The 24,105-nt window shown below is 38.2% G+C and overlaps 1 protein-coding gene across 2 annotated transcripts in view; it reads left to right on the forward strand.

Annotated features, from left to right (window-relative positions):
- Positions 1–22,537, forward strand: part of USP9X (ubiquitin specific peptidase 9 X-linked) — a 98,613-nt gene extending 76,076 nt beyond the window's left edge. For both annotated transcript variants that reach the window (XM_032592176.1, XM_032592177.1), the window contains exons 33-44: positions 2,493–2,634; positions 3,777–4,530; positions 5,156–5,279; positions 5,993–6,218; positions 6,742–6,871; positions 11,017–11,202; positions 11,679–11,899; positions 11,990–12,078; positions 15,633–15,789; positions 15,940–16,152; positions 16,491–16,586; positions 18,967–22,537. In XM_032592176.1, coding sequence (XP_032448067.1) covers positions 2,493–2,634; positions 3,777–4,530; positions 5,156–5,279; positions 5,993–6,218; positions 6,742–6,871; positions 11,017–11,202; positions 11,679–11,899; positions 11,990–12,078; positions 15,633–15,789; positions 15,940–16,152; positions 16,491–16,586; positions 18,967–19,104 — 2,476 coding nt within the window. In that variant the 3' untranslated portion in view covers positions 19,105–22,537. The remainder of the gene's footprint in view (positions 1–2,492; positions 2,635–3,776; positions 4,531–5,155; positions 5,280–5,992; positions 6,219–6,741; positions 6,872–11,016; positions 11,203–11,678; positions 11,900–11,989; positions 12,079–15,632; positions 15,790–15,939; positions 16,153–16,490; positions 16,587–18,966) is intronic.
- The last annotated feature ends 1,568 nt before the right edge of the window (positions 22,538–24,105 follow it).

Raw genomic sequence — 24,105 nt, forward strand, 5'->3', positions numbered from 1 at the left:
ATGAATTACAGTGTGGGTACCTCACTATTGTGGGTTTCGATTTTGTGTGTGGTGGTGGTGGTGGCGGCTTCATGGAGGTTTTTGGTTCCTTTTGTTTTATGTGTGGTCATTCCTGGGGAAATCAAATAACATTTTGCATGTAGCTACAGGTGTTACTTATAAATTTGCCCTTTATGTTAGAATTAAAGTAAGTAAGCTTAGGAAATGACAGGCATGGAGTACTATTTCCTCTGTAAGTGAAATACTAATTTAAAAAAAAATTTTTTAAATGTTTATTTTTGAGAGAAAGAGCGCGTGAGTGGGGGAGGGGCAGAGAGAGAGGGAGACACAGAATCCGAAGCAGGCTCCGGGCTCTGAGCTGTCAGCACAGAGCCCGACGCAGGACTGGAACTCACAGCCCGTGAGATCGTGACCTGAGCTGAAGTTGGACACTTTAACCAACTGAGCCACTCAGACACCCCTAATTTTTAAAATAGCATTGATTATGGTGGGGTACCTGGGTGGATAAGTTGGTTAAGCGTCCAACTCTTGATTTGGGCTCAGATCATGATCTCATGGTTCATGACATCAAGCCCTACATCAGTCAGGCTCTGTGCTGACAGTGCAGAAACTGCTTGGGTTTCTGTCTCTGGCCCTCCCCTGCTTGTGCTCTGTCTCTCTCAAAATAAACAAACATTTAAAAATTAAAAAATAAAACAGCATTGATTATGGTGTGAATATCCTTAAAGTATGTTTTCAGTAGAAAACAAAGCAAGAGTTGACTGAACAAATTGTGTTTTTGACTTAAAAGGGAAATTAAGGTCTCTTACTGAAAATAGTTAAACGACGGTTACAGTTCACTCTTGTAGGTACACATTTATCCCTGTCACATGGAAGTTTTACTTCGGAACTTCTCTTGCATGTTATTGATTAATGTTGCTTTCATATCACTTCTCACCAAAATATCACAGTAAGACAGTGTTTTCTACAAGCCCAAACATTATTATATACAGTGTTGTGTGTGTATATGGCTGGTGGGAGTGCTTCATAATTTTGGTCAAAGGGAAATGATTGGTGGAGAGGTAATGAGAAGTTTCTGTGAGGTTAAACCGTTCACTCAGAACAAGACCCATGTATTGTTCATGTAGCCTGGACAACTTTTGGTCCTTCTGGAAGACCTTTTGCATTACGTGGGCAATAAAACTGTCATTTTAACCTTTTGTTTTTAAAATAGCCACCTTTTTCGTCATTTATTCTAATCAGTCCTTCTTGGTTTGTTTTAAACTTGGTTTTGTTATGTTTTCAAAGTTATTTGGATATTATTGCTTTTCTTTGCTAAGTGAAAATGTCCAGAGAGCATGATCATAGGTAAGATCCCTAAAGTTCAGATATCTGCTCCACAACTAAGCTAGTCTTGTTATTAGTACATGCCAGAAGGTTATATAAAGAATCCCAAGTCTGTCTGTTTTAGAGTATTATTTGTGTAGATCACAGGTTAACAAATTGTGCACCATAGGTCAAATCCAGCCTTGCATCTGTTTTTATAAAGGGTTATTGGAACATACCCATCTCTTTACCTGCTCTCCGGCTGCTTTCCCTGTAACAGCACAGTCACACAGACCTCATGGCCCAAGAAAAGCTTGTAATCATTACTTTTTATAGAAAAATGTTGCTGGCTTCTCATCTTCAAGTGCCCTACTTTTTAAGTGAAGTCATAAGTTTTGACTCCTTTTTTCTCTTTTATGGGTTGTTCCTTCATTATAATAAGTAGCAGTACGCTTAATATCTACTTCATATTCCATTTGTGCCACTTAAAAATACCTTTGTCTACCTTTTTTCCCCTAACTAAACTGAAAAGCCCTAAATATAAGGGACTGTCTTCAACAGTGGCTATTCCAGAGTACTTTTATCAAAGGCACTTTGAATATATTTGTTGAATGAATTTGATGGTTGAGTGTATTCCCCACATCCCATGTTCTGAATTTATGGAATGTGTCTCCTCAGAAATCTGAAAATCCCCTTAGTAGAAAATTTCCACACGGTGAGATTCTGTCTCTGATAGTTGACCTTTCCCGATGTTTCCAGATGTTGATGAATTCATGCTTTGGTCTTGGCATGTATTTAACCACCTAAACAGGTGACGGTGGAAGCAGCCCAGTAGACTATAAAGACTTTAAGCTGTGAAGCTAGACAGACCGGCTTCAAAACCGTTTTGCCTAGTCATCTTGACCAGATTAACCTTTCTGAACCCCTGTTCCTTCATCTCTGAAATGCCGATGGTGCAGGTTTGTCATGAAGACCAAGAACCTGGTGCATAGATAGTGTATAAACAACTTAATGTGGTGCCCAACACTGGATAAGTGACCCAAAAACATGTCCTTTATTGCTAATTTTCTGTGAATTACGGGTTTCATGTTACAAGTATCACAAATTTAGTTTTCATTAAGTCTGTAACTAAAAATGTTTAGAAAACTAAGAAATCCTTTTTGATTATTTCTTAAATGATACCTTAGATACGAGTGTGAAGAATCTTTTACAACTTTGAATGTAGACATCAGAAATCACCAAAATCTTCTTGATTCTTTGGAACAATATGTCAAAGGAGATTTATTAGAAGGTGCAAATGCATATCATTGTGAAAAATGCAATAAAAAGGTATGACTTATCCAGGTTTTTAAAGTAATTATGATTACCTTTAATGGATTTGAAAGTTGATTGCTTTTGTCATCAGAGTTCACCCTCTTTTTATTCCCTACCCTGCTTTGTTAGGGTGGTAACAGAAGGTAGTTAAGATAACTGATATAAAGGTTTTTAAGGGATACAAGATTGAGAGAAACTAGTGCCAGAAGGGCTAGGGAAATGGGTGAGAGTGAACATTTTAGAAATCATAATAGTTTAATACCACATTGTCTTCTTGGAGTTCCACATACTCTTTCCATCCATGTCCAGCCAAACTGCGATTGAACCCCTCAAAGCTATAGAGCTGGTGGGAAAACATTTCTCCTATCATACCTAGTTATTGTAAGGACCAAGAAGTTTACTGAAACCTTCATTAATTTGGTCACATCAGATTTTTAGGCCCACCTAATAAAGTTTTATCTCTGGGCACTTACAATGTGTATCTTTCTGGGCTCCCAAATTTTCTCACGTCCCAGTCACCTGTATTGTTTTGACATTTGCACACCACCTAAGGAGATCCTACAGTCTAGAGGTGGAGACGAGAACTGTAAAACCATACTGCCTGTCACCCACGCTCTGAGGCTTGAGGCAAGTGACACCATCTCTGTGCTGCTCCTGATCCCCTCCCCACTCTCCCCACTACCATTCAGTCGTTCCTGTCTGGTGGGCTGTTAAGATTAAACGTGCTACTGCTCAGGCAGTACTGAGCATACTATCTGGCACTTAATGGCCCAGTAAATACTAGCTGCTATTACATTTCTTCAGTTGGCTCAAAACAAAGCACACCTTCATTGGAATAAGTGTCAAACAAGTAATGATGATTAGATGGCAGTGACAATATAGAAGCCAGGCAGGCAGTGAGTAATGTCTGCCTCACTACTGTTTGCAATTTGTAACAAGTGGCATCAGCTATTTCCATATTAGTGTTAGCATTTTTTGAAATACCCAGTGTGACAGAATCACCTTGATTATATTCATTGGCATGTATTTTCATTTATAACCTCAGATTTGTCTTAAAGATAATTTAATGCTATAATTTTCTAGGTTTTTTTTTTTTTTTTTTTTTTTTTGCAGTGGATTATGAAAGAACATCTAGTAACTTGCTCTGTTTATTTTAGGTTGATACCGTAAAGCGCTTGCTAATTAAAAAATTACCTCCTGTTCTTGCCATCCAACTGAAACGATTCGACTACGACTGGGAAAGAGAATGTGCAATCAAGTTCAATGATTACTTTGAATTTCCTCGCGAGCTGGACATGGAGCCTTACACGGTTGCAGGTGTCGCAAAGCTGGAAGGAGATAACGTAAACCCAGAGAGTCAGCTGATACAACAGAATGAGCAGTCTGAGAGTGAGACGGCAGGAAGCACGAAATACAGACTCGTGGGTGTGCTGGTGCACAGTGGTCAAGCAAGTGGGGGACATTATTATTCCTATATCATTCAAAGGAATGGTGGAGATGGCGAGAGAAATCGCTGGTATAAATTTGATGACGGTGATGTAACAGAGTGTAAAATGGACGACGACGAAGAAATGAAAAACCAGTGTTTTGGTGGAGAGTACATGGGAGAAGTGTTTGATCACATGATGAAGCGCATGTCATACAGGCGCCAGAAAAGGTGGTGGAATGCTTACATACTTTTTTACGAACGACTGGATACCATAGACCAGGGTGATGAGTTGATAAGATACATATCCGAGCTTGCTATCACCACAAGACCCCATCAAATTATTATGCCATCAGCCATTGAGAGAAGTGTGCGGAAGCAGAACGTGCAATTCATGCATAACCGAATGCAGTACAGTTTGGAATATTTTCAGTTCATGAAAAAACTCCTTACATGTAATGGTGTTTACTTAAATCCTCCACCAGGTGAGTATCAAGAATTTAGCTTCTTAGGGGTGCCCAAATGGCTCAGTCAGTTAAGCGTCCGACTTCGGCTCAGGTCATGATCTCACAGTTCAAGCCCTGCGTTGGGCTCTGCACTGACAGCTCAGAGGGTGGAGCCTGCTTCAGATTCTGTGTCTCCCTCTCGTCCTCTGCCCCCCCCCCCCCCCCCGTTTTACACATATGCACTTTCTCAAAAATAAGTATTTTTAAGAAGTAAGCTTTCATTTAAAAAAGAATTTACCTTCTTAGTGATGAAGCAGAACTCTTAAATTTACTTGCAGGATTTCCTACAGGCGTCAACACATTTGCATTTTTACTTTGGGCTACTTTAAAGCCATATTTCAGATGACTTACCTTTGAGCAGCATGTATTTTCTTGCTATTTGGAAAGAGAGGAGCTTTTGTTTATTATACCAATTTGGTTTTGACTCCAGCATTAGTTTGAAATACCCTTTACTGAAGTAAGAATTTCATAAGTAGCCGGGTGGGGTGCAGTTTGCAAAGTTAAGACTTCTGGAAATCAATGGAAATGCAGACTTGTTTGAAAATGGAGCTTAGACATAGAAATTTGCTTGTTTGTTTTTAACGTATCTGCATTTTTTTTATAGGGCAAGATCACCTGTTGCCTGAAGCAGAAGAAATCACTATGATTAGTATTCAGCTTGCTGCTAGGTTCCTTTTTACCACAGGATTTCACACCAAGAAAATAGTCCGTGGCTCTGCCAGTGATTGGTATTACTTTGGGTTTTCATTCCTATTATACTTAGTTTGGTTCTTTAATATATGGCTTTATTTTTTTCAAATCATGATAATGTTTCAGATCTAGAAAGCAGAATACAAAAACTCTTGGTAGCAGTAGTGAGAGAAATCATACTAAAATAATTATGTGGCCTTTTTATTGTTCAGAAGCTGGCTTTTGCTTATGTTCTCTTGTGTCATATCTTTGACATCCCTGTACAAAATATTACAGGATGATGCTTGAAAGTCTAAGCTATTTAATGAAGAAATTACTAGTTTTAGCTTCCCTAGATTAAATTCTGCCATAGATTAAAAACATAAATAAAATGAGTCTCCTAAATTACAAACTGTAAAAGTATAGAGGCCATTATAATACCTCGATTTAACAATTTTTATGTGTTCATCTAGTGGTAAGATGTCAAGGGAAGGTTGGGGGAGGGATTGTTTTTGTCATTGAACCTAGGAATGGTTTGGTAATGGATTTGTAGCTTTCATTTCTCTGTGTTGTCACTTTGTGAGAATAGACCAAGTTGTAGTAATTCTCTGTCATTTTCATATTGGTACTGGAAGCAACCATTGCTGGTTCTCTCCCTCCAGTAGTAAAAGAAGGTCTTTGATTTTTATTGGGTTCATAAAGACCCAAATCTGTACTATATATGAGACACATCATTGAATTGGTATTCATAGATTTTTGTGTTTTGTCTTAGGTATGATGCATTGTGTATTCTCCTTCGTCACAGCAAGAATGTACGATTTTGGTTTGCTCACAATGTCCTTTTTAATGTTTCAAATCGCTTTTCTGAATATCTTCTGGAGTGCCCTAGTGCAGAAGTGAGGGGTGCATTTGCAAAACTTATAGTTTTTATTGCACATTTTTCCTTGCAAGATGGGCCGTGTCCTTCACCTTTCGCATCTCCTGGGCCTTCTAGTCAGGTAATTGCCAGGTTTTCTTTCTAATGATTTAAATGCTTACAACTCTCTTTCCTGGAAGTTGAAGTCACAAGTATATGTACATCTGTTTCATATGTTTGCCTAACAAATGTGTGTGCACACACACCATACCACTGATGTCTAGGAGTTCCATTAAAGGTACTTCGCAGCAATGAATAGCAATTATTGACTATTCATTCAGTTACAAACAGTGGCTTAATTATACATATTGTTATGTAGGTTATTTCTAAAGTTTTTTTTTAACGGACTTGCATTTATTAAAAATTAAAACAGCATGGAAGGCTCTATAATGAAATCTACCTCAGATCTTCATTCCCTTTCCTAAGAAGCATCCCTTTTTAATCGTCTCTTGTGTGATTGTTCCTTCCAGAAATTTCTGCCTGGATTGAACTTACTGTGTGAACACACGTGTGTGAGTGCACGTGTATCCCTTTTTTATGCAAATAGAAGTACATTGTACCTATATCTTGTCACTGAAAAATAGCCAATGTTTTATCCTTTACAGGCTTATGACAACTTAAGCCTGAGCGATCACCTACTAAGGGCAGTTCTAAATCTCTTGAGAAGGGAAGTTTCAGAGCATGGGCGTCATTTGCAGCAGTATTTCAATCTGTTTGTAATGTATGCCAATTTAGGTAAGAATTTAAGTTTTTATAATTGTTTTAATCTATTAACTGGCAGAGTCTTTTAAGCCAAGTAATGAAACCTTCTTTACTGCACTTTTCACTTTGTACTTTATTTATGTGTATCTCTGCAATAGACACAGGTCAGGATCTGTGTCTTAGTCATATTTTTATGTCTGGATTTGAAAATACTGATTCCTAGGCCCCATCCCACACCAACTGAATCAGAATTCTCAGAGCTAGCACAAGGAATCCACCTTTTCAAAAAGTCCCCAGAGGGTTGTGAATATTCACCCAGGTTTGGGGAAAGGACTTACTCTGTACGTAAGTTTTTGTTGAAGTAAAGTAAATTAAAGTTAGAGATAATATAAATGTTCTGTTACCCTATTATTTATGTTATTATCTGTGTTTATTTTATTTTATTTTTTTTTTAAATTTTTTTTTTTTTCAACGTTTTTATTTATTTTTGGGACAGAGAGAGACAGAGCATGAATGGGGGAGGGGCAGAGAGAGAGGGAGACACAGAATCGGAAACAGGCTCCAGGCTCCGAGCCATCAGCCCAGAGCCCGACGCGGGGCTCGAACTCACGGACCGCGAGATCGTGACCTGGCTGAAGTCGGACGCTTAACCGACTGCGCCACCCAGGCGCCCCTATTATCTCTGTTTAACAAGACTTTTCTTTTCAAAGCAACCTTTCTAACATCACCTGATCAGTGATTCAATAATACTTACCTTAAAAGTATGTTATCCTATCTTATATTTAGTCTCTGTTGTTTTTGATTGTATTCAAATTTTGGTGTTTCTCCCCAACTCGATTGCAAAACTGTGCACTAGCCTCAGTAAATGTTGAACGAATAATGAGAAATATTCAAAAATCCTTCCATTGTCATTTTGGTGTTTGTTAATTGGCTTTGTATGAGGTAAATTTCCTATGGTTGAGGTCAAGAGTCGCATGCTCTTCTGGCTGAGCCAGCCAGGTGCCCCTAAAATTATAAAAATTTCTTACCGACCAAGTGTTAGTGCACTGATCCCCAAATGATTTATTGAGACATTCCATTTAGAATCTTAGCGATGATAATATTTGGCCAGATTGGGAACTGATTCAAAGACTTAGGTGATTTTTTAAATAACTTCTTTAAAAGTTTAAAAGAAAAGGGGCGCTGGGTGGCACAGTTAGGCGTCCGACTTCAGCCAGGTCACGATCTCGCGGTCCGTGAGTTCGAGCCCCGCGTCGGGCTCTGGGCTGATGGCTCAGAGCCTGGAGCCTGTTTCCGATTCTGTGTCTCCCTCTCTCTCTGCCCCTCGCCCGTTCTCTGCCCCTCGCCCGTTCATGCTCTGTCTCTCTCTGTCCCAAAAGTAAATAAACATTGAAAAAAAATTAAAAAAAAAAAAAAGTTTAAAAGAAAAAAAAACATATATCCAAAATTAAGTTCCAGAAATAATCAAACATCCCTGTCATTCCATGTTTGTTTTGTATGTGAACCTACTGATCACCAGTTGATCTCTGGCTCTTTTAACATAAGCAACATTCTACTTTTTGTCTCTGTAATTGGTTTTTTCCTTTATCTCTCCATACTAGAGATGCTTGGTTATTTGTAGTTGAGAAGGGAGAGAGTATTTATGACACAAACAAGCAAGTGGAATCTATTTCAAACTATGAAATATCAAATTTAGGCATTCACAAAAATCCTATTTTGTTCAACTCTCTTTTTTAGGTATTGCCTATTCACAAACCATACATCATTGGTCCATAATGTAATTAAAATTTCCCTGCTAAAAGCAAATACAGATCCGTAAACTTTAACATGAAATTCTTAAGACCACATATGCTTTCGGGTTCAGAATTATTTAGATTTAAGAAAGGTAAGGCGGTATATATATCACGCATTATGTAACATCCCTATAGCAGGATCCAAGACAGCACCTTATAAACATACACATTAATATTTCTACAGTAAAACACGAATAGTGTTAATTCGTTGGGGATAAATGAAGACTAGAAATAGCCTCTTGTCACTTCAGGCTAGCTTTTCCCAGCAAACACATTTTGGCACCCAACTTTATGAAATAATTTTGTTTATGATAAGAGCTTTTTGAATCTCAGGATTTCAGATAAGGGATTGTGCACCTGTATTCATTATACCTTTTGGAATGTGACAATTAAAAAAAGTGTCTTGCCTAATGGGGTATAGAAGCAAATAGAAAGATAACTGCCATAAAGTATGTTAATGGTTATAATAGGGAAAGTACAAAGTGCTGTGGCAGTATATCACAGGGTTACCAGATCAGATTTGGGGAGTTTAGGGGACTTAATGGAGAAGTTGATGTGGGAATTGGTTGCTGAGTTTTCCATCCAGAGTGAACAGCAAAGGCAGAGACTTAGCATAAACTCAGTTTGGATGAGGTGAAAGTTATTCAGTCTAGAATTGATCTAAGGTGGTGATGGCAGGAGCACTGGACAGGATTGTCTGATCAGGCTATTGTGGCAAGCCTTGTGAGGGATTCTGGACTTCATCCTAAGGGCATTGATGAACCATGGTAAGAGTTTTTAAAGGACATACCTTGTAGAAAGATCATTCTGACCACAGTGTGGGATGGATTGTAGGGAAATGAGACTATAGATTGTTAAAATGATCTATAGCAGAAGATCGTTGTGGCCTGTACTGGGGAACGGACAGTGGAGTGGGGGGGATCCAAGTGGACAGATTCTGGTACTTTGCAAAGTCAGTAGAAATCAATGATTGGATATTAAGGAGAGGGGAACACAGAAGAGATGTTAAGAGTGATGCCAGTTGGGAATTTACCCAAGAGATATAGGAGTGCTGATGCATATAGGGGCACATGTACCCCAGTGTTCCTAGCAGCACTTTCAATAATAGCCAAATTATGGAAAGAGCCTAAATGTCCATCAGTTGGCGAGTGGATAAACAAGATGTGGTTTATATATACAATGGAATACTACTTGGCAATGAGAAAGAATGAAATCTGGGCATTTGCAGCAACGTAGATGGAACTGGAGGGTATTGTGCTAAGTGAAATAAGAGAAAGACAGATAACATGTTTTCACTCATGTGGATCTTGACAAACTTAACAGAAGACCATGGGGGAAGGGAAGGGGGAAAAAACAGTTACAGAGAGGGAGGGAGGCAACCCATAAGAGACTCTTGGATAGTGAGAACAGACTGAGGGTTGATGGGGGCTGGGAGAGAGGGGAAGGTGGGTGTTGGGCATTGAGGAGAGCCCTTTTTGGGATGAGCACTGGGTGTTATTTGGAAACCAATTTGACGATAAGTTATATTTTAAAAATTTGCCCAGGATTCCAACTGAATAGATAGTGGGGGCCATGTATGGCGGGGGGGAACCGGAAAGACATGGATAAGGGGAGTGAACGTTCAGTTTGGGCAAATTGAGTTTGAGCCTATTGGATACCCAAATAGTGATGTTCATTATTCAGTAGAATACTTAAGATATTTGTCTGTAAGTCTTCTGGAATCCTCTGGGTGAAAATAGCTGGAACATGAAGCCATTAGTGTGGGTTTGATCATTCAGGAAAAGCATACAGAGGGAGAAGATAGCCTCGTGTGGGAACTTTGAGGCACATTGATTTTTCAGAGACAGAGGAAGGACTCACAAATGAGACCGAGGAGAGGAGGTTGAAAGCAAATGTGAGAGGAATCCAAGTAGGAGAGGAAGTAGTTACAGTTTAGAACTATTCCTTAGCTTTGCTCCAAGAAAGGGGGAAGAAACCAAATTTAGGCATGGTTTTCAAGCAGCTTAGCTGTGGAAGAAATTGGAGAGGCAGTTTACATAATAAGAATTCTTGTTTCTCACTTAGTTTTCGTCATCCTCCCTAACGATGAGGATGGCACTGTAGGTTAGTCCCCCCAGATGCTCAGGCCATAGAAGGTGGTCGTTTTCTTTATGCCTGGTTTGACTGGAATGTCCTGGTCTTTATTTCACCATCTTAAAACTTAAATCCAATTATGTGACATAGCTTTTCTGTTTGGTTAAATAATTCTCTGAGTGCTAAGAGTGGTCTCGTGATTATAAAAATTATAAAAAAATATTTTATGTAACTACTGTTATTACGAAGCCCTTACCATCTGAATTCTTTTCTCTTTTGTAATTCTTCCCGCTTCTTCGTCTTTCACTGTAGGTGTGGCGGAGAAGACACAACTTCTGAAATTGAATGTACCTGCTACCTTTATGCTCGTATCTTTAGATGAAGGTCCAGGTCCTCCAATCAAGTACCAGTATGCTGAATTAGGCAAACTGTACTCGGTAGTGTCACAGCTGATCCGCTGTTGCAATGTCTCTTCAAGAATGCAGTCTTCAATCAATGGTAAAATCAAATGCCCCATTCTTTACATTGGGTTTTAAATACTGCTGGCCATATGTAGTGCCCAGTTAATTACTTTTAATTCTGAAGATGTTTATAAAAACAAGAGTCCGACTATCTGTGCTGTGGAATATTTTGTAATATTTTGGGTTCTATACCTTTTTCACATGTTTAAAGGGGATCTTTTTTTGTCTGCTTGCTACTGAGGTTGATACCTTATGAAGTAGTTTACGAATTAACTTTTTATATAGGAAAATGGCAGTGTTGGCATTTAAAGTTTGCATCTTATCATCTTGGTCTGTCTGGTTATTGTAATGCCTGATACTCCTTTCTTCATTGTTTCATTGTACTTAGGAATATTGATTTAAAATGTTACTTTTTGAAAATACAAACTTCATAAGCTGTTTTCTGTGGTGAAACCTGTAGATTATTGTGGAGAAGCCTATTCGTTTTTCATTGATGACAAATCTGTATTCTAGGTAATCCTCCTCTTCCCAATCCTTTTGGTGATCCTAATTTATCACAACCTATAATGCCAATTCAGCAGAATGTGGCAGATATTTTGTTTGTGAGAACAAGTTATGTGAAGAAAATCATCGAGGACTGCAGTAACTCGGAGGAAACTGTCAAATTGCTTCGTTTTTGCTGCTGGGAGAATCCTCAGTTCTCATCTACTGTCCTCAGTGAACTTCTCTGGCAGGTTAGGAAAATAAACATTCATACGTCTCTATAATTTGTCATTTGTCATTCCTTTAAACAAGTTATCTCACCATGTCTTTCCTGATTTTAGGTTGCATATTCCTACACTTATGAACTCCGGCCCTATTTGGATCTGCTTTTGCAAATCTTACTGATTGAGGACTCCTGGCAGACTCACAGGTTTGATCCTCTTTTTTACTTGCCCAACTTTTAGACTAACTGAAATTGCCAGTCAGCACTTTTTTTTTAATACCTCCTGGAGATCTAATAAATGTGTCCTCTTAAAAGCTTAAGAGTGAATAAAAAGTTGCCCGTGTTGCATGCTTACCACTAGCTGTCAAATTTTTTTTTAATTAAGGAAAACTAGCATAAGCTTTTGGTAAATATGTTAATTTCATTAATGACATGCTAGGGTTCTTTTAAAATTAGTCACATGAGGTAAGGTAACATTTGGTTATCTAAAAATAGTCCTTAGGTAAGTTAAGCACAGTGAGTTCTCATTATTCATGGTAGTTACATATTCTAAAGTTGCTGTGAACACTGAATGGGGGAGTGCTGAACCAGTGCTCCTGGGGGAAATACGGTGTTGGCTTCCTGCAAGCCTCTGGTTGTGTTCGTGTCAACCAATCTATACATAACCTTTTTTAAAGTGTGCTTTTTTGTTGTTGTTGTTTATTTCCTTATTTTGAGAGAAGAGAGCAGGGGAGGGGCAGAGAGAATCCCAAGCAGGCTCCACACTGCCAGCGCAGAGCCCGACATGGGGCTCAAATGCGCGAAACTGTGAGACCATGACCTGAGCCAAAACCAAGAGTCGGTCACTCCACTGACTGAGCCACCGAGGTGCCCCCTTCTTTTTTTTTTTAACTGACGTTATCCAGCGTAACTATCCCCTCAGGCTTTCTCCAGAATTCCTCCGTTTGTTCTTTCTGTCCTAAAGTTTAATGTATTATCTTTAATCCCAAGAATTATACAGATGATGGTGAAGTATGGAATTAGTTGACAGAAACAGTTCAAAATCTATATAATGGACCGCCTCCCATCTGTCAATATAATAATTAAAACAGCAACTTGAAAACAAGTTCTATAACAAAACACTTAAAGAGAAATTACAATTTTGAGTCTTAGTGGGGATTGCAAATGCCAGAATTCATGAATCCATATTTCCAGATTATCTCCAAAATTACCATCATAGATTCAAGTCATATTACTGTTTGTAAAAATAGCGTTAACCCAAAAATCCGTTTTCAGGAGACAAAAAAAATCAGTAGTTCCAAAACTATAACCGTGTATTTTGAGCACTGTCCAGTACCCTTCTCAGCAGGATTCTAGGATTTGACATTTTTCTTAAGAATTGTTTTTAATGGGGGGCACTCGGGTGGCACAGTTGGTTAGGCATTGGACTCTTGACTTTAGCTCACGTCATGATCTCAAGGTTCATGAATTCAAGCGCCGCATTGGGCTCTGCAATGACAGCATGGAGCCTGCTTGGGATTCTGTCTCTTTCTCTCTGCCCCTTACCCCACTGTGCTATATCTCTCTCTCAAAATAAATAAACTTGTTATTTTTTTTTGAAAAAAGGTGTTTTTAATGGAATCTTTCACTCTTTTCATTTAAAAATATTATAAGCATGTATAGCTTTAAAACAGTTGGTTACATCTTAGTTCTCTTGAGTTATTGAAGCAAGCAGGAATGGGAAAGGCACGTGTGCTGGAATAAATATGGACAGTTGAGTTTTGTGTAATGAGATTAGTAAGGTATTGCTACTATGAATCACTGGCCCAAGCTTGAAAATAATTTTCTCATAGTGAGCTTTGAGTTCATTCGATAAGCAGTGTATGAATATTTACGGAGTATCTGTCTACCATGTGCCTGGCACTAGCAGGATTGGGGAATAAAGCAGGCAAAGATAATATTGATCAAAACAGCATTTGAAAGCAGTTAATACTAATGGGAAGAAGATGTGATGTGGTAGAAATAATGCCTTATACTTCATTATCACTTGAAAAAACTGAAGGCAAAAACAGTATATACACTGAAGTGTTTCACATTAAACAGCAAGAAGCCTGTACATGATTGATTAGTCTGAAATTATTAAACCTTGCAAAATTGCTGAAGTCATGATTTCCAAACAAAAGATTTCAGGAATGCATGTAATGCAAAAACAAAAACCAAACTTGCGTATTTATTTGGAAACATTCTACTAAGTAAAATTTATGGTTTATGTAAGGTTTTTTGTTTTTTTGTAATTCCTGACTATACAGGTAGTGTTTCTTTATGGAGGTTAAATTCACCATTTTAACTGGTTTAAAGTATACAATTCAGTGGGTTTTAGTACATTCACAGTGTTGTACAATCATTACGACTATCTAATTCCAAAACATTTTTATCATTCCAAAAGGAAACCCCGTATGCAATTAAGCAGTCACTCCCTATTACCCCCCCCATCCCCCAGTAACGACTAACCTGCTTTCTGTCTCTGGATTTGCCTGTGCGCTTCATATAAATGGAATCCTATAAAATGTCCTTTTGTGTCTGGTTTCTTTCACTTGGCATAATGTTTTCAAGGTCTTCTGTGTTAGAGCATCTATCGGTATTTCATTCCTTTTTATGGCCAAATAACACTCCATCGTACGGATATACCACACTCTTTATTCATTCATCCATTGTTAGACTTTTGGTAGTTTCTACCTTTTGGCTGTTGTGAATACTACGGTGAACATTTGTATATGTGGGTTTTTTTTTTTAAAAAACCTCTGTTTTCAATTCTCAGAGTAGAATTGCAGGAAGGTAAATTTTTTATTTTACTGTTATTTTTTTAGTTAAACTGCAAAGTATTCATAACATAGGATTTACCATTTTAACCATTTTTAAGTTACAATTCATTGGCGTTCACTCTGTTCATAATGCTGTTACCATCACCACTATCCATCTCTAGAACTGTATCATCCCAAACTGAAACTCTGTGCCCATTAAACCATAACTCCCCATTACTTCATGTCTTCACGACTCAAACATGTTGTAGCATGTGTCTTAATTTTATTCCTTTTTAAGGCTGAATAATAATCCACAGTGTGTATACACCCCATTTTGTTTACTGGTGGGTGAGGTTTTTAACACAAAAGAAACAGGGTGCTTTTTTGTCGCTATAATTTTTTTAAGTTGCTTATTGAGGTAGGGGGGAGAACAAGAAATCATTGACTGTATATTGTTCTTTTGTGACTTGGCACAAACTGAAATGAAATCACCCATCTTTGGCAAATCAGCTAAATTGTAGTAGTATTGGTGAAAATTACTTTGTCGTATAGCACCTCATGATTAGAATTCAAGGTCATTTTGTACTTCCAAATTATATCACTGTGTCACAGTCACTGATTTCTAACTTCCTAAAGAAGTGCAGCTTTATAAAAGGGACTGACTTGAAGCAAACTCTTAGGTACAGCAGTTATAACATTAGTTGTTAACTTTACGTTTGTATTACTCTTAGTGTCCTAAATTCACTTTCAGTAATGTATTTGAATTACATCACAAAATCATTTTGGATTGGTAACAGGTTGGTAAGAGCACAGACTGCTAGGTGGCTGCCTGATCTTGGGCAAGCCGTTTAACCTGTCAGTACCCCTTTTCTCCTCTGTTCAGGGGTTTGACAATAATGACCTGCTGTCTAGCATTAGTACATTCAAGGAATGTTAGCTGCTGTTTGATCTTTCAGGTTTTTATATTTGGTTCTTTTTCAGAATTCATAATGCACTTAAAGGAATCCCAGATGACCGAGATGGGCTGTTTGACACAATCCAGCGCTCGAAGAATCACTATCAAAAAAGAGCATACCAGTGTATAAAATGTATGGTAGCTCTTTTTAGCAATTGTCCTGTTGCTTACCAGATTCTGCAGGTGAGGGTTTTTTCTTACAGTTTTGTACAAATTGGAATCCGAGTTAGGGATTCCATTTTTAAAAAAAGGAATAGTGGGAATTTGGAGTTATTTTAACTTTGAGAAATATTCCAGAGCCTTTTACATACATGGTTTTATTTTCTTTTGAAGGGCAACGGAGATCTTAAGAGAAAGTGGACCTGGGCAGTGGAATGGCTTGGGGATGAACTTGAAAGACGACCATATACTGGCAATCCTCAATACACTTACAACAACTGGTCTCCTCCAGTGCAAAGCAATGAAACATCAAATGGTTATTTCTTGGAGAGATCACATAGTGCCAGGATGACACTTGCAAAAGCTTGTGAACTCTGTCCAGAGGAGGTAAAAAAAAAAAAAAAAAAAAAAAACGAAAGAAAGAAAAAAGAGCCACAAGTGTATGGCAGATAGAAATGAAAGAAAGCAATTTTTTCCTTTATAGGCCAGTGTAGTCTTCAGTTAATGAGGGAGCCGCCTTCTAGAGAAATTTCTGAAATTGCCTGAAATGTAGTGTCTCTCAGAGAATCCAAATCAGGTTTTTTCATCTGCTTTACATTTGTTGCTCTTCAGTAAAAGGAAAGTTGTGAGTCCGTTTTGTAGGTTAAGTTTTTATTTCAACTAGAAAAAAAACAATTATGTAGGCAGATTCAAGTTTATTTTTATCTTTAAATTTTTAAAATTAGGAGCCGGACGACCAAGATGCCCCTGATGAGCATGAGTCGCCTCCACCTGAAGATGCCCCGTTGTACCCCCACTCACCTGGATCTCAGTATCAACAGGTAAATGGGGGGCCGGTTTTTGTTTTCATCCCTAGAACCTACTTTTATGCTTTATTTAAAGGATGACTAAATTTTTTGTTGTGACTGCAAAGGAGTAAAGACTAGAGTACCTTTAGGGCATGATCAAAAGAATAATCATTGGGACAGGGTCACAGTATGATGTGTTTCAGCTCCTCCCTGTTGTGTTTTCCTGGTCAAATAGATGCCCTTCTTTGTACTCCTATGTTACTAAAATTGTGTGACAATTGATGTCCACATAAAATGATACTTAGTAAAAGGGATTATGACATTTCCTGTTAGAGTGTACAAATGGATTCCAAAGACATTTAAGATGTGGCAATGAAGGAAATTGTTCTTGGTTACTTAGCTTAACCAAGACTTCAATGACAGTAACAACTGTTTAAAAAATACCAAGGATTTGACCGATTTCCATAAAATTTCCTATAAGATCAGTAGCTAAATAAATAACATTTAAATGATGAAATTTTCTAAACGAGAACTTTTCCTTCTAAAACCAGATGTGACTAATTCACATCTTTTGAGGCAGTGATGCTCAAACTTGAACAAGCATCAAAAATTTTTCCCCTGGGAGCACCTAGATTGCTCGCCAGTTAAGTGTCTGTCTGACTTCAGCCCAGGTCATGATCTTGTGATTCATGGGTTCAAGCCCCACATCGGGCTCTCTTCTGCCTCTGCTGTCAGGACAGAGCCTGCTTCAGATCCTTTGTCCCCTGCTCTCTCTGTTCCTTCCCCACTTCTGTTCTCCCTCTCAAAATAAGTACATTAAAAAAAAAAAAAATTTCCCCCCTTGGTCAGAGGTGGGACACCTGGGTGGCTCAGTAGGTTGAGCGTCTGACCCTTGATTTCGGCTCAGGTCATGATATCAAGGTCTTAAGGTCATTGAGCCCTATGTGGGGCCTGTGCTGTGGATCTCTGCACTAGCAGCAGGGACCCTACTTGGGATTGTCTCTTCCTGTCTCTCTGCCCTTCCCCTACTAGCTCTCTCTCTCAAAATAATAAGCTTTTAAAAAATAAAATCTTAAAAAAAAAAACAAAACCCCCTGCTGGGCTTGTTAAAAATTTTTTTTTTTTTTTTTTTTTACATTTATTTATTTTTGAGACAGAGACCGAGCATGAACGGGGGAGGGGCAGAGAGAGAGAGGGAGACACAGAATCCGAAGCAGGCTCCAGGCTCTGAGCTGTCAGCACAGAGCCCGACGCGGGGCTCGAACTCACGGACCGTGAGATCCTGACCTGAGCCGAAGTCGGATGCTGAACCAATTGAGCCACCCAGGCGCCCCCCTGCTGGGCTTGTTATAGCACAGGTTGCTGGGCCCCCACCCCAAGCTTCTGATTCCTTTAGCTCTGGGGTAGAACCAGAAAAATCTACATTTCTGACATGTCCCCAGGTGATTGATGCTTGGTGCTAGTCTGGAAACCAGTTATATTTTCAGACTATATTTCAGGCTGGAAACAGAAGCATACTGAATAGTTAGAAAATGCATATTCATAATATTTATTTTTGTAATCCAAATTCTAGAAAGATCTAAAATCTTCTTGGTTGGTGGGAATGTACAGAAAAATGAGGGTTCATGGGTTTAAAACGTTACAAAACCAAATTCACGAGGAAGAAAGTTCCTTTCCTCAGCCCTGAGAAATCTCCTGTATTACTCATGCTTGGTTAATCCAGATCTTTAGCCTTGTTTTTAGTGACACCATTCTGTGTTCAAGGTCGCTGCTAATGCAGATGTCCTGTGACCAGATTCATCATTATCCTATAGAAGCTTCAAGGTGCTTGGAAGAGTCAGAATAGATGTATTCTGGCTCAGAAATCATTTTTTGTAAATGTTTTTTGACAATAAATAGGCTATAATCTCTTTATTTGTCAGACTTTGGTCTAAATAATTTGGGGCACTAAAAATCACTTCAGCTAAAACTTTACACAGACCTACACTGCTTTTATTTGGGGCTCGGGGGGTTGCAGTTTAGGTGGTGTGTGTTTTTTTGTTTAAAAAAAATTTTTTTTAAGTTTACTCGTTTTCAAGAGAGAGAGAGAGAGCGCGCGCACACAAGGGAGGGGCAGGGGGTGAGGGAGACACAGAATCCGAAGCAGGCTCCGAGCTGTCAGCACAGAGCCGGACTTGGAGCTCGTGCCAACAAACGGTGAGATCGTGACCTCAGCCAAAGTCGGCCAGTTAACTGACTGAGCCACCCAGGGGCCCTGGGTTTTTCTCTTCCAAACCATTTTTTTCCCCTCACCATTAGGCCCAGCATATTGACTTTTTGTAAGTCCCAGGAATAAAAGAAATGTTTTCAGCCCATGATTTTGAAACTTTAATATGTGAAAAAGTCTTAACGTAGATCTCTTCTCCCCTCTCAGAATAACCATGTGCACGGACAGCCATATACAGGCCCAGCAGCACATCACATGAACAACCCTCAGAGAACTGGCCAGCGAGCACAAGAAAATTACGAAGGCAGTGAAGAAGTGTCCCCACCTCAGACGAAGGATCAGTGAAATGCACATACTTAACTGGTTCCATCAAGACTGTGCACCCAGGCCTTACAGTCCAACCTTTTTCTGTGTCTGGCTAATATTTAAAACTAGAAAAACTATTCCTAATCAACATGGAGTGGAGAGTTTATTCACTGTCTTATCTGCAGAAATTTGCTGTCCATATATAACCCGCCTGCAGTGGAAAGTGTATAGTGTTTTGTAATAAATGGCCTGATGCTAATGTGTAAATGGCAAAGGTGTATATAGTATATTAATGTTTGACTGTTAATTCTTAAACAAGAAACTTTTCTTGAGGAGACTCACAGATCTACAAAAACTACAAAAGTTAATTTTCTTGTTCTACCCATTGCACTCTGCAACCAGTGTTGCCTGCCTCATGGCAGTTGGATCTATTCCTTTACAAAAAAAAAAAAACAAAAAATACACCAACAACAACAAACCAGAGCCCGTCCATGTCAACCACACCAATAGTTTCATGTTAATTCTTTGCCACTGGAGGCAGTTTTACTATGAGCAATGTAAGGCTGGTAACCTTTAAATTCTTTGGTTGATGTGGAAAATTGGTGATGTAACATTGTTTCTAGATCTTTTTCATTGCCTTTTTATTCTGACATTAGGTTAATCACTTTGAAGCTATAGTTAAGCTGTAACATTTAGCATGGCTTCACACCAGGTTAGTGTAGCCAATGAGGAAAAAATTACCATAATGACCGCGGTTGTCCCAGTGTGACAGCTGTATCGCTCAGAGCTTTTCCTTCTCACACCTAGACTATAAATATAAAACAAGGGGAGACGTGATTAAACAGGCGGTTTTCAGTTACACATAGGTTGCTTATGTCTAATGTTTGACAGTTCAATCTCTGGGTGGGATAAATCTATGAGTAATGGGAATTTTTAAAGATTTAAAACAAATATGCAAAAATTTGCTATGCCAGGATGCTTGGAGCATAATAGAAGACTGTATTTGGTGTGCTTGTTTCGTTTCTTTGGTAGAGCTTATTAGGTGAATCTTCTAAAACTTTCCTTCTGCTGGACCCCAGTGAAGTGGAAGTCACCAGAATCCCACAGTACTTGGAGCACCACTTGCCCCAAGACGTCTGGCTGAGTTTTCTGCTCAGTCACAGTTTTACTTGAAAGCAAGACTTGTCCTAGCTCCTTGTCCATGATTCCAAAACTTTCCATGTTCGAAGCAGGGTCTAATTAAAAAGGAAACTACTGGTTAGTTAATTGAGGTATCATAATTGCAGCATAAACATTTAATTAAAGATAAACTCATCAGTTAATACTGTATTTAAAAGCGAATTGGTAACTTGAATGTGTGTACTTTTTGGAACCTGTCTAAAAACCAAATACCCCTTCAGATACAGTCCACCCTCTTCTATTTAAATATTTTGCTGTTTTATTTTATAGAAATTATTTTGCTGAATTCACAAATAGAATTTGATTTACGAAGAACTTTTTGTCCTGTGGTGTGTTTTTGTTTTTGGGTTTTTGGTTTTTTTTGTTTAATTTTTTTCTTACTTTTTTTTTTTTTGTCCATTTTTGTTTCTTTTTTTTGAAGGACTGCATATTAAAATTCTGTGCATAGCATGCTTAGGCATGACACTGAATTCAGGAGTTCAGTCACGTTAAGTTTTTGTGCACAGAAAGATTCAACCTTTGGCCCTTTACTAAAGATTTAGAGAAAACAGGATGTTGACGCTGTAAAAGTTTCCTAATCAATCTTGTACTTTTTGTATGTTTTTTATATACATGTATATTTAATGAGCACAAGCTTGGTTGTATTTTTTACAATTCAGTTAATAGGAAAATGTTTTGTCAAAAAGGCTATAGTTGGAACTGAACAAAGCAGAAACAAAAATGAGAATTGCTTTATTTTGTGATTAAAAGGGGCAGGTATTTAAGATAAAGCTTTGGGTATCTTATTTGCAGCACTCCATAGTTCCATCAATGCCTCAAGGTTTTCTGTAAAATTAGGAAATTTTAACACCAGATAGATCCTGTTTTTCACCTTAAATATATTATATCTGGATTTGTTAAGTTTGAGCAAAAGTCCTATACACTGTTTGCAGTTCCCAAGTGGTAGCTTTAATGTAAAAGTTGCTCAATTCCAGGCTTCCTTAACAGTGAACAAGCAGAATAGGTTAACCTTATTTGGACAAGTTGCTGTCGTTAAATACACCCATCTCACCATATGAGAGGTGGGTTTTGCATTTCCCACTCCTTAACAAAGTATGTGATGTACTTAATTTAAAAACTTTACTGACTTCCTAGACACAAAAAACTTGACATTTGAAAAGGCTGTGAATTTTTCTCCTTGGAGGGAGGATCCCACCTTGGTTGCTTTGAAACCACAATCTCTCCTTGGTGCCAGGTGAGGGCTTGTGAATCCCTATTCCCCTCCATTCGAGGAAGAGCTGTCCGTGTTGTGACCAGGATCCAGGGAAAGTGAACAGGGAGATTTCTTTTCGTGCGAATTATTTTCTCTATTTAACTTCTTAAGCATTAACATGTAAGCGGAAATGTTAAGACGCATGTTATTGTAAGAGCAACATATTGGTGACGTTGAGGTCTTTTTCTGAACATAAATGGCACATTTTAAACTTCAAGTCTTCAAAGTGCCTGAAGATTATTTACTTCTCCCTCAACTGATTTCTTGAGCCATATATATAATTCCTACTTTAAATGTTTGTTTCAGAATCACTACTCTTCCTTTCAAAGTACCCCCAGGATTCTAAATGGCATGATTACTTCATAGAAGACAGTCGGATCTGTTAACGTAAAGACTGAAGATGTTTTTGGTCATCTGTGAATGAGGGCTTTTGCTCTGTTGGATCTAAGTATTTCCGTGCACAACTTGGTAAAAACCATATTGCTGCTCTAAGCCCTCCACCAACCAAATTTTCATGCTCAGCATTGTAGAGGCAGAAATAACAATAATCATTTGAGGTTTTTGCTTTTCCTTGATTTTTTTTTCTCTGATAATTTCCTAACCTTGTGTCTTTTAGCTGTTATATATACGAATTTGGAATTAAAATGTTTTATATTTTTTTCATGATTAACTTTTATTAGTGAATGATAAGTATTTAATCCTAGTAGTGGTTAAAAAGTTGAGGAGCCTTTTTTATTGAAATTACGTTTGTAAATGAAAGCAACGGTCTGTGAATATTCAGATGACTACTCCAACAAAATCGTTCTTGCACTTTTTTTCTTAGTATTTCTCCAGCTTCTGTTGCCCCATGAACTCTTATTTTGCTGAATTTTGTGGTTAATTTGCTGGATCTAGCCTGCCTTATTTAGAATTCTAACTGGGTAAGAAAATTGCCTTTTCATTACAAGTGCCCAATTTTGGTCTCTAGTTGGAAGGTACTACATTTTGCAGAGAAAGGAAAACAACATCCTTCCCACCCCACCCCACTTTTGTGTTTCTGGGGAAAAAAAAAAACCCCATTCAGTACTGGTTTCATAGTAGTGCTCAACCTAAATTGGTCCCGAACCTACATGAGTGTTTAGTGTTTGAAAATAAGATTTTGGGTGTGATACATCACTACAAAAAGTGCTAAATGTATTAAGAACTTGATGCCGACTGTATTTATAACAATTATTTTACATTTGCAGAAATGTAGCGCTTTTCCTCCAAATACGTAGGTGTAAGAAAAAAAGGGGGAAAGGTGCACCATGTTTTAAACTTGCAAATGAGTGATTTTTTTTTTTTTGAAATCCAGATTCCCCAAAGGAAATTCACACACTTCTCAGCCTTTTACAAGCCAACACACTGACTGAAGATTGTCCACAGTTCCTAAGATTTAGCACATATACAAAAATAAAACTTTATAAATTAAATTTCGGTTTTTCCTTTTATTTATTACAATAAGATCTCTAAATGGAGGTAAATTAGAAGTGTGATAGGTTAAAAGGAAGGGCTTAAATAGCGGAATTTGGCCCTTTGGGCCCTCATTTTGTATATCCACAGTATATTCACATCTAAGTTCAAAAATTGAGTTGTGATCTAATTACTGGCTTAACAGTTCAGTCTAAAACCGAGACTTGGCAAAAACCCTCTGGTGTTTCAAAGTTCATTTAAGTATCAGAAGTGCAGCAGGTCATATGTTTCGAGGGGAGTTCTAGAAGTGAAAACTCCCTTATCCAGCAAATTTCATCTGCTCTTTTTAGTATCTGAAAAGTGATTCTTTGTTGCAATGTTCCAAAGAACTAGAGCTTCCATAGAAGCCTGTGGTGTGTCCTCCAAGTTGGAGTACTAAAAAGACTAGTGACAGGGACCTAGCCCAGATTTGTATATATTTCTGAAAAATGATTCAGGAGACTACTGTTCTGCAACTTGGAACACTCCTCGGACTAAACCGTTAGCATTTTAAGTATTTTGAGCTACATAGAAAACAGCCACCAATGTTCCGAACTGCTTCATTGTAACCTGACAATTTACAGGTAGGTAAATTGGCAGTTAAGTTTTTATGATCGCTCTGCCTCAAAAGTTCAAAGCTGGGGATTATGGAAGCGGTTTTACGAACTCATTTTCTTTAGGGATACAAAGTCTCAGGAAATTCCTTCAGCCACACAAACTTTGATCTATAGAACAAGTTTCACACCCATGTAAAAATCACTTATTTTAAAGGTATTTCATTTAAATGTACAAGACTCCACGGAGCACAGTGGGAGTGCTTTTAACTGTCCTCTGAAAACCAGAGGTCCTCTTGTGCTCCATCAACATTAGCAAGCATGTACCACACTTCAGCCGAAGATGCCATCTTCCAAGGTGCACCAATAAGCAAAAGGGCCAACTTTCAGGCTTAGGAAAATGTGGGGAATCCCATTTCTTAGGGGTCCACAGCAAGTACTTTTTTTGTAGTATCTGGAAATAGAAGTTTTTCATTGTGTTGAGTGGCTTATTTTTCCATTAACCTGGCAGAGCACAGAATCCCCGTTTTTGTGTGTCCTGAGTAACAAAGCTGGCCAATTGGCAAGTTTATGAAGAAAAAGTCT

The sequence above is a fragment of the Lynx canadensis genome, chromosome X, assembly GCF_007474595.2.
Source record: "Lynx canadensis isolate LIC74 chromosome X, mLynCan4.pri.v2, whole genome shotgun sequence".
NCBI lineage: Eukaryota > Metazoa > Chordata > Mammalia > Carnivora > Felidae > Lynx > Lynx canadensis.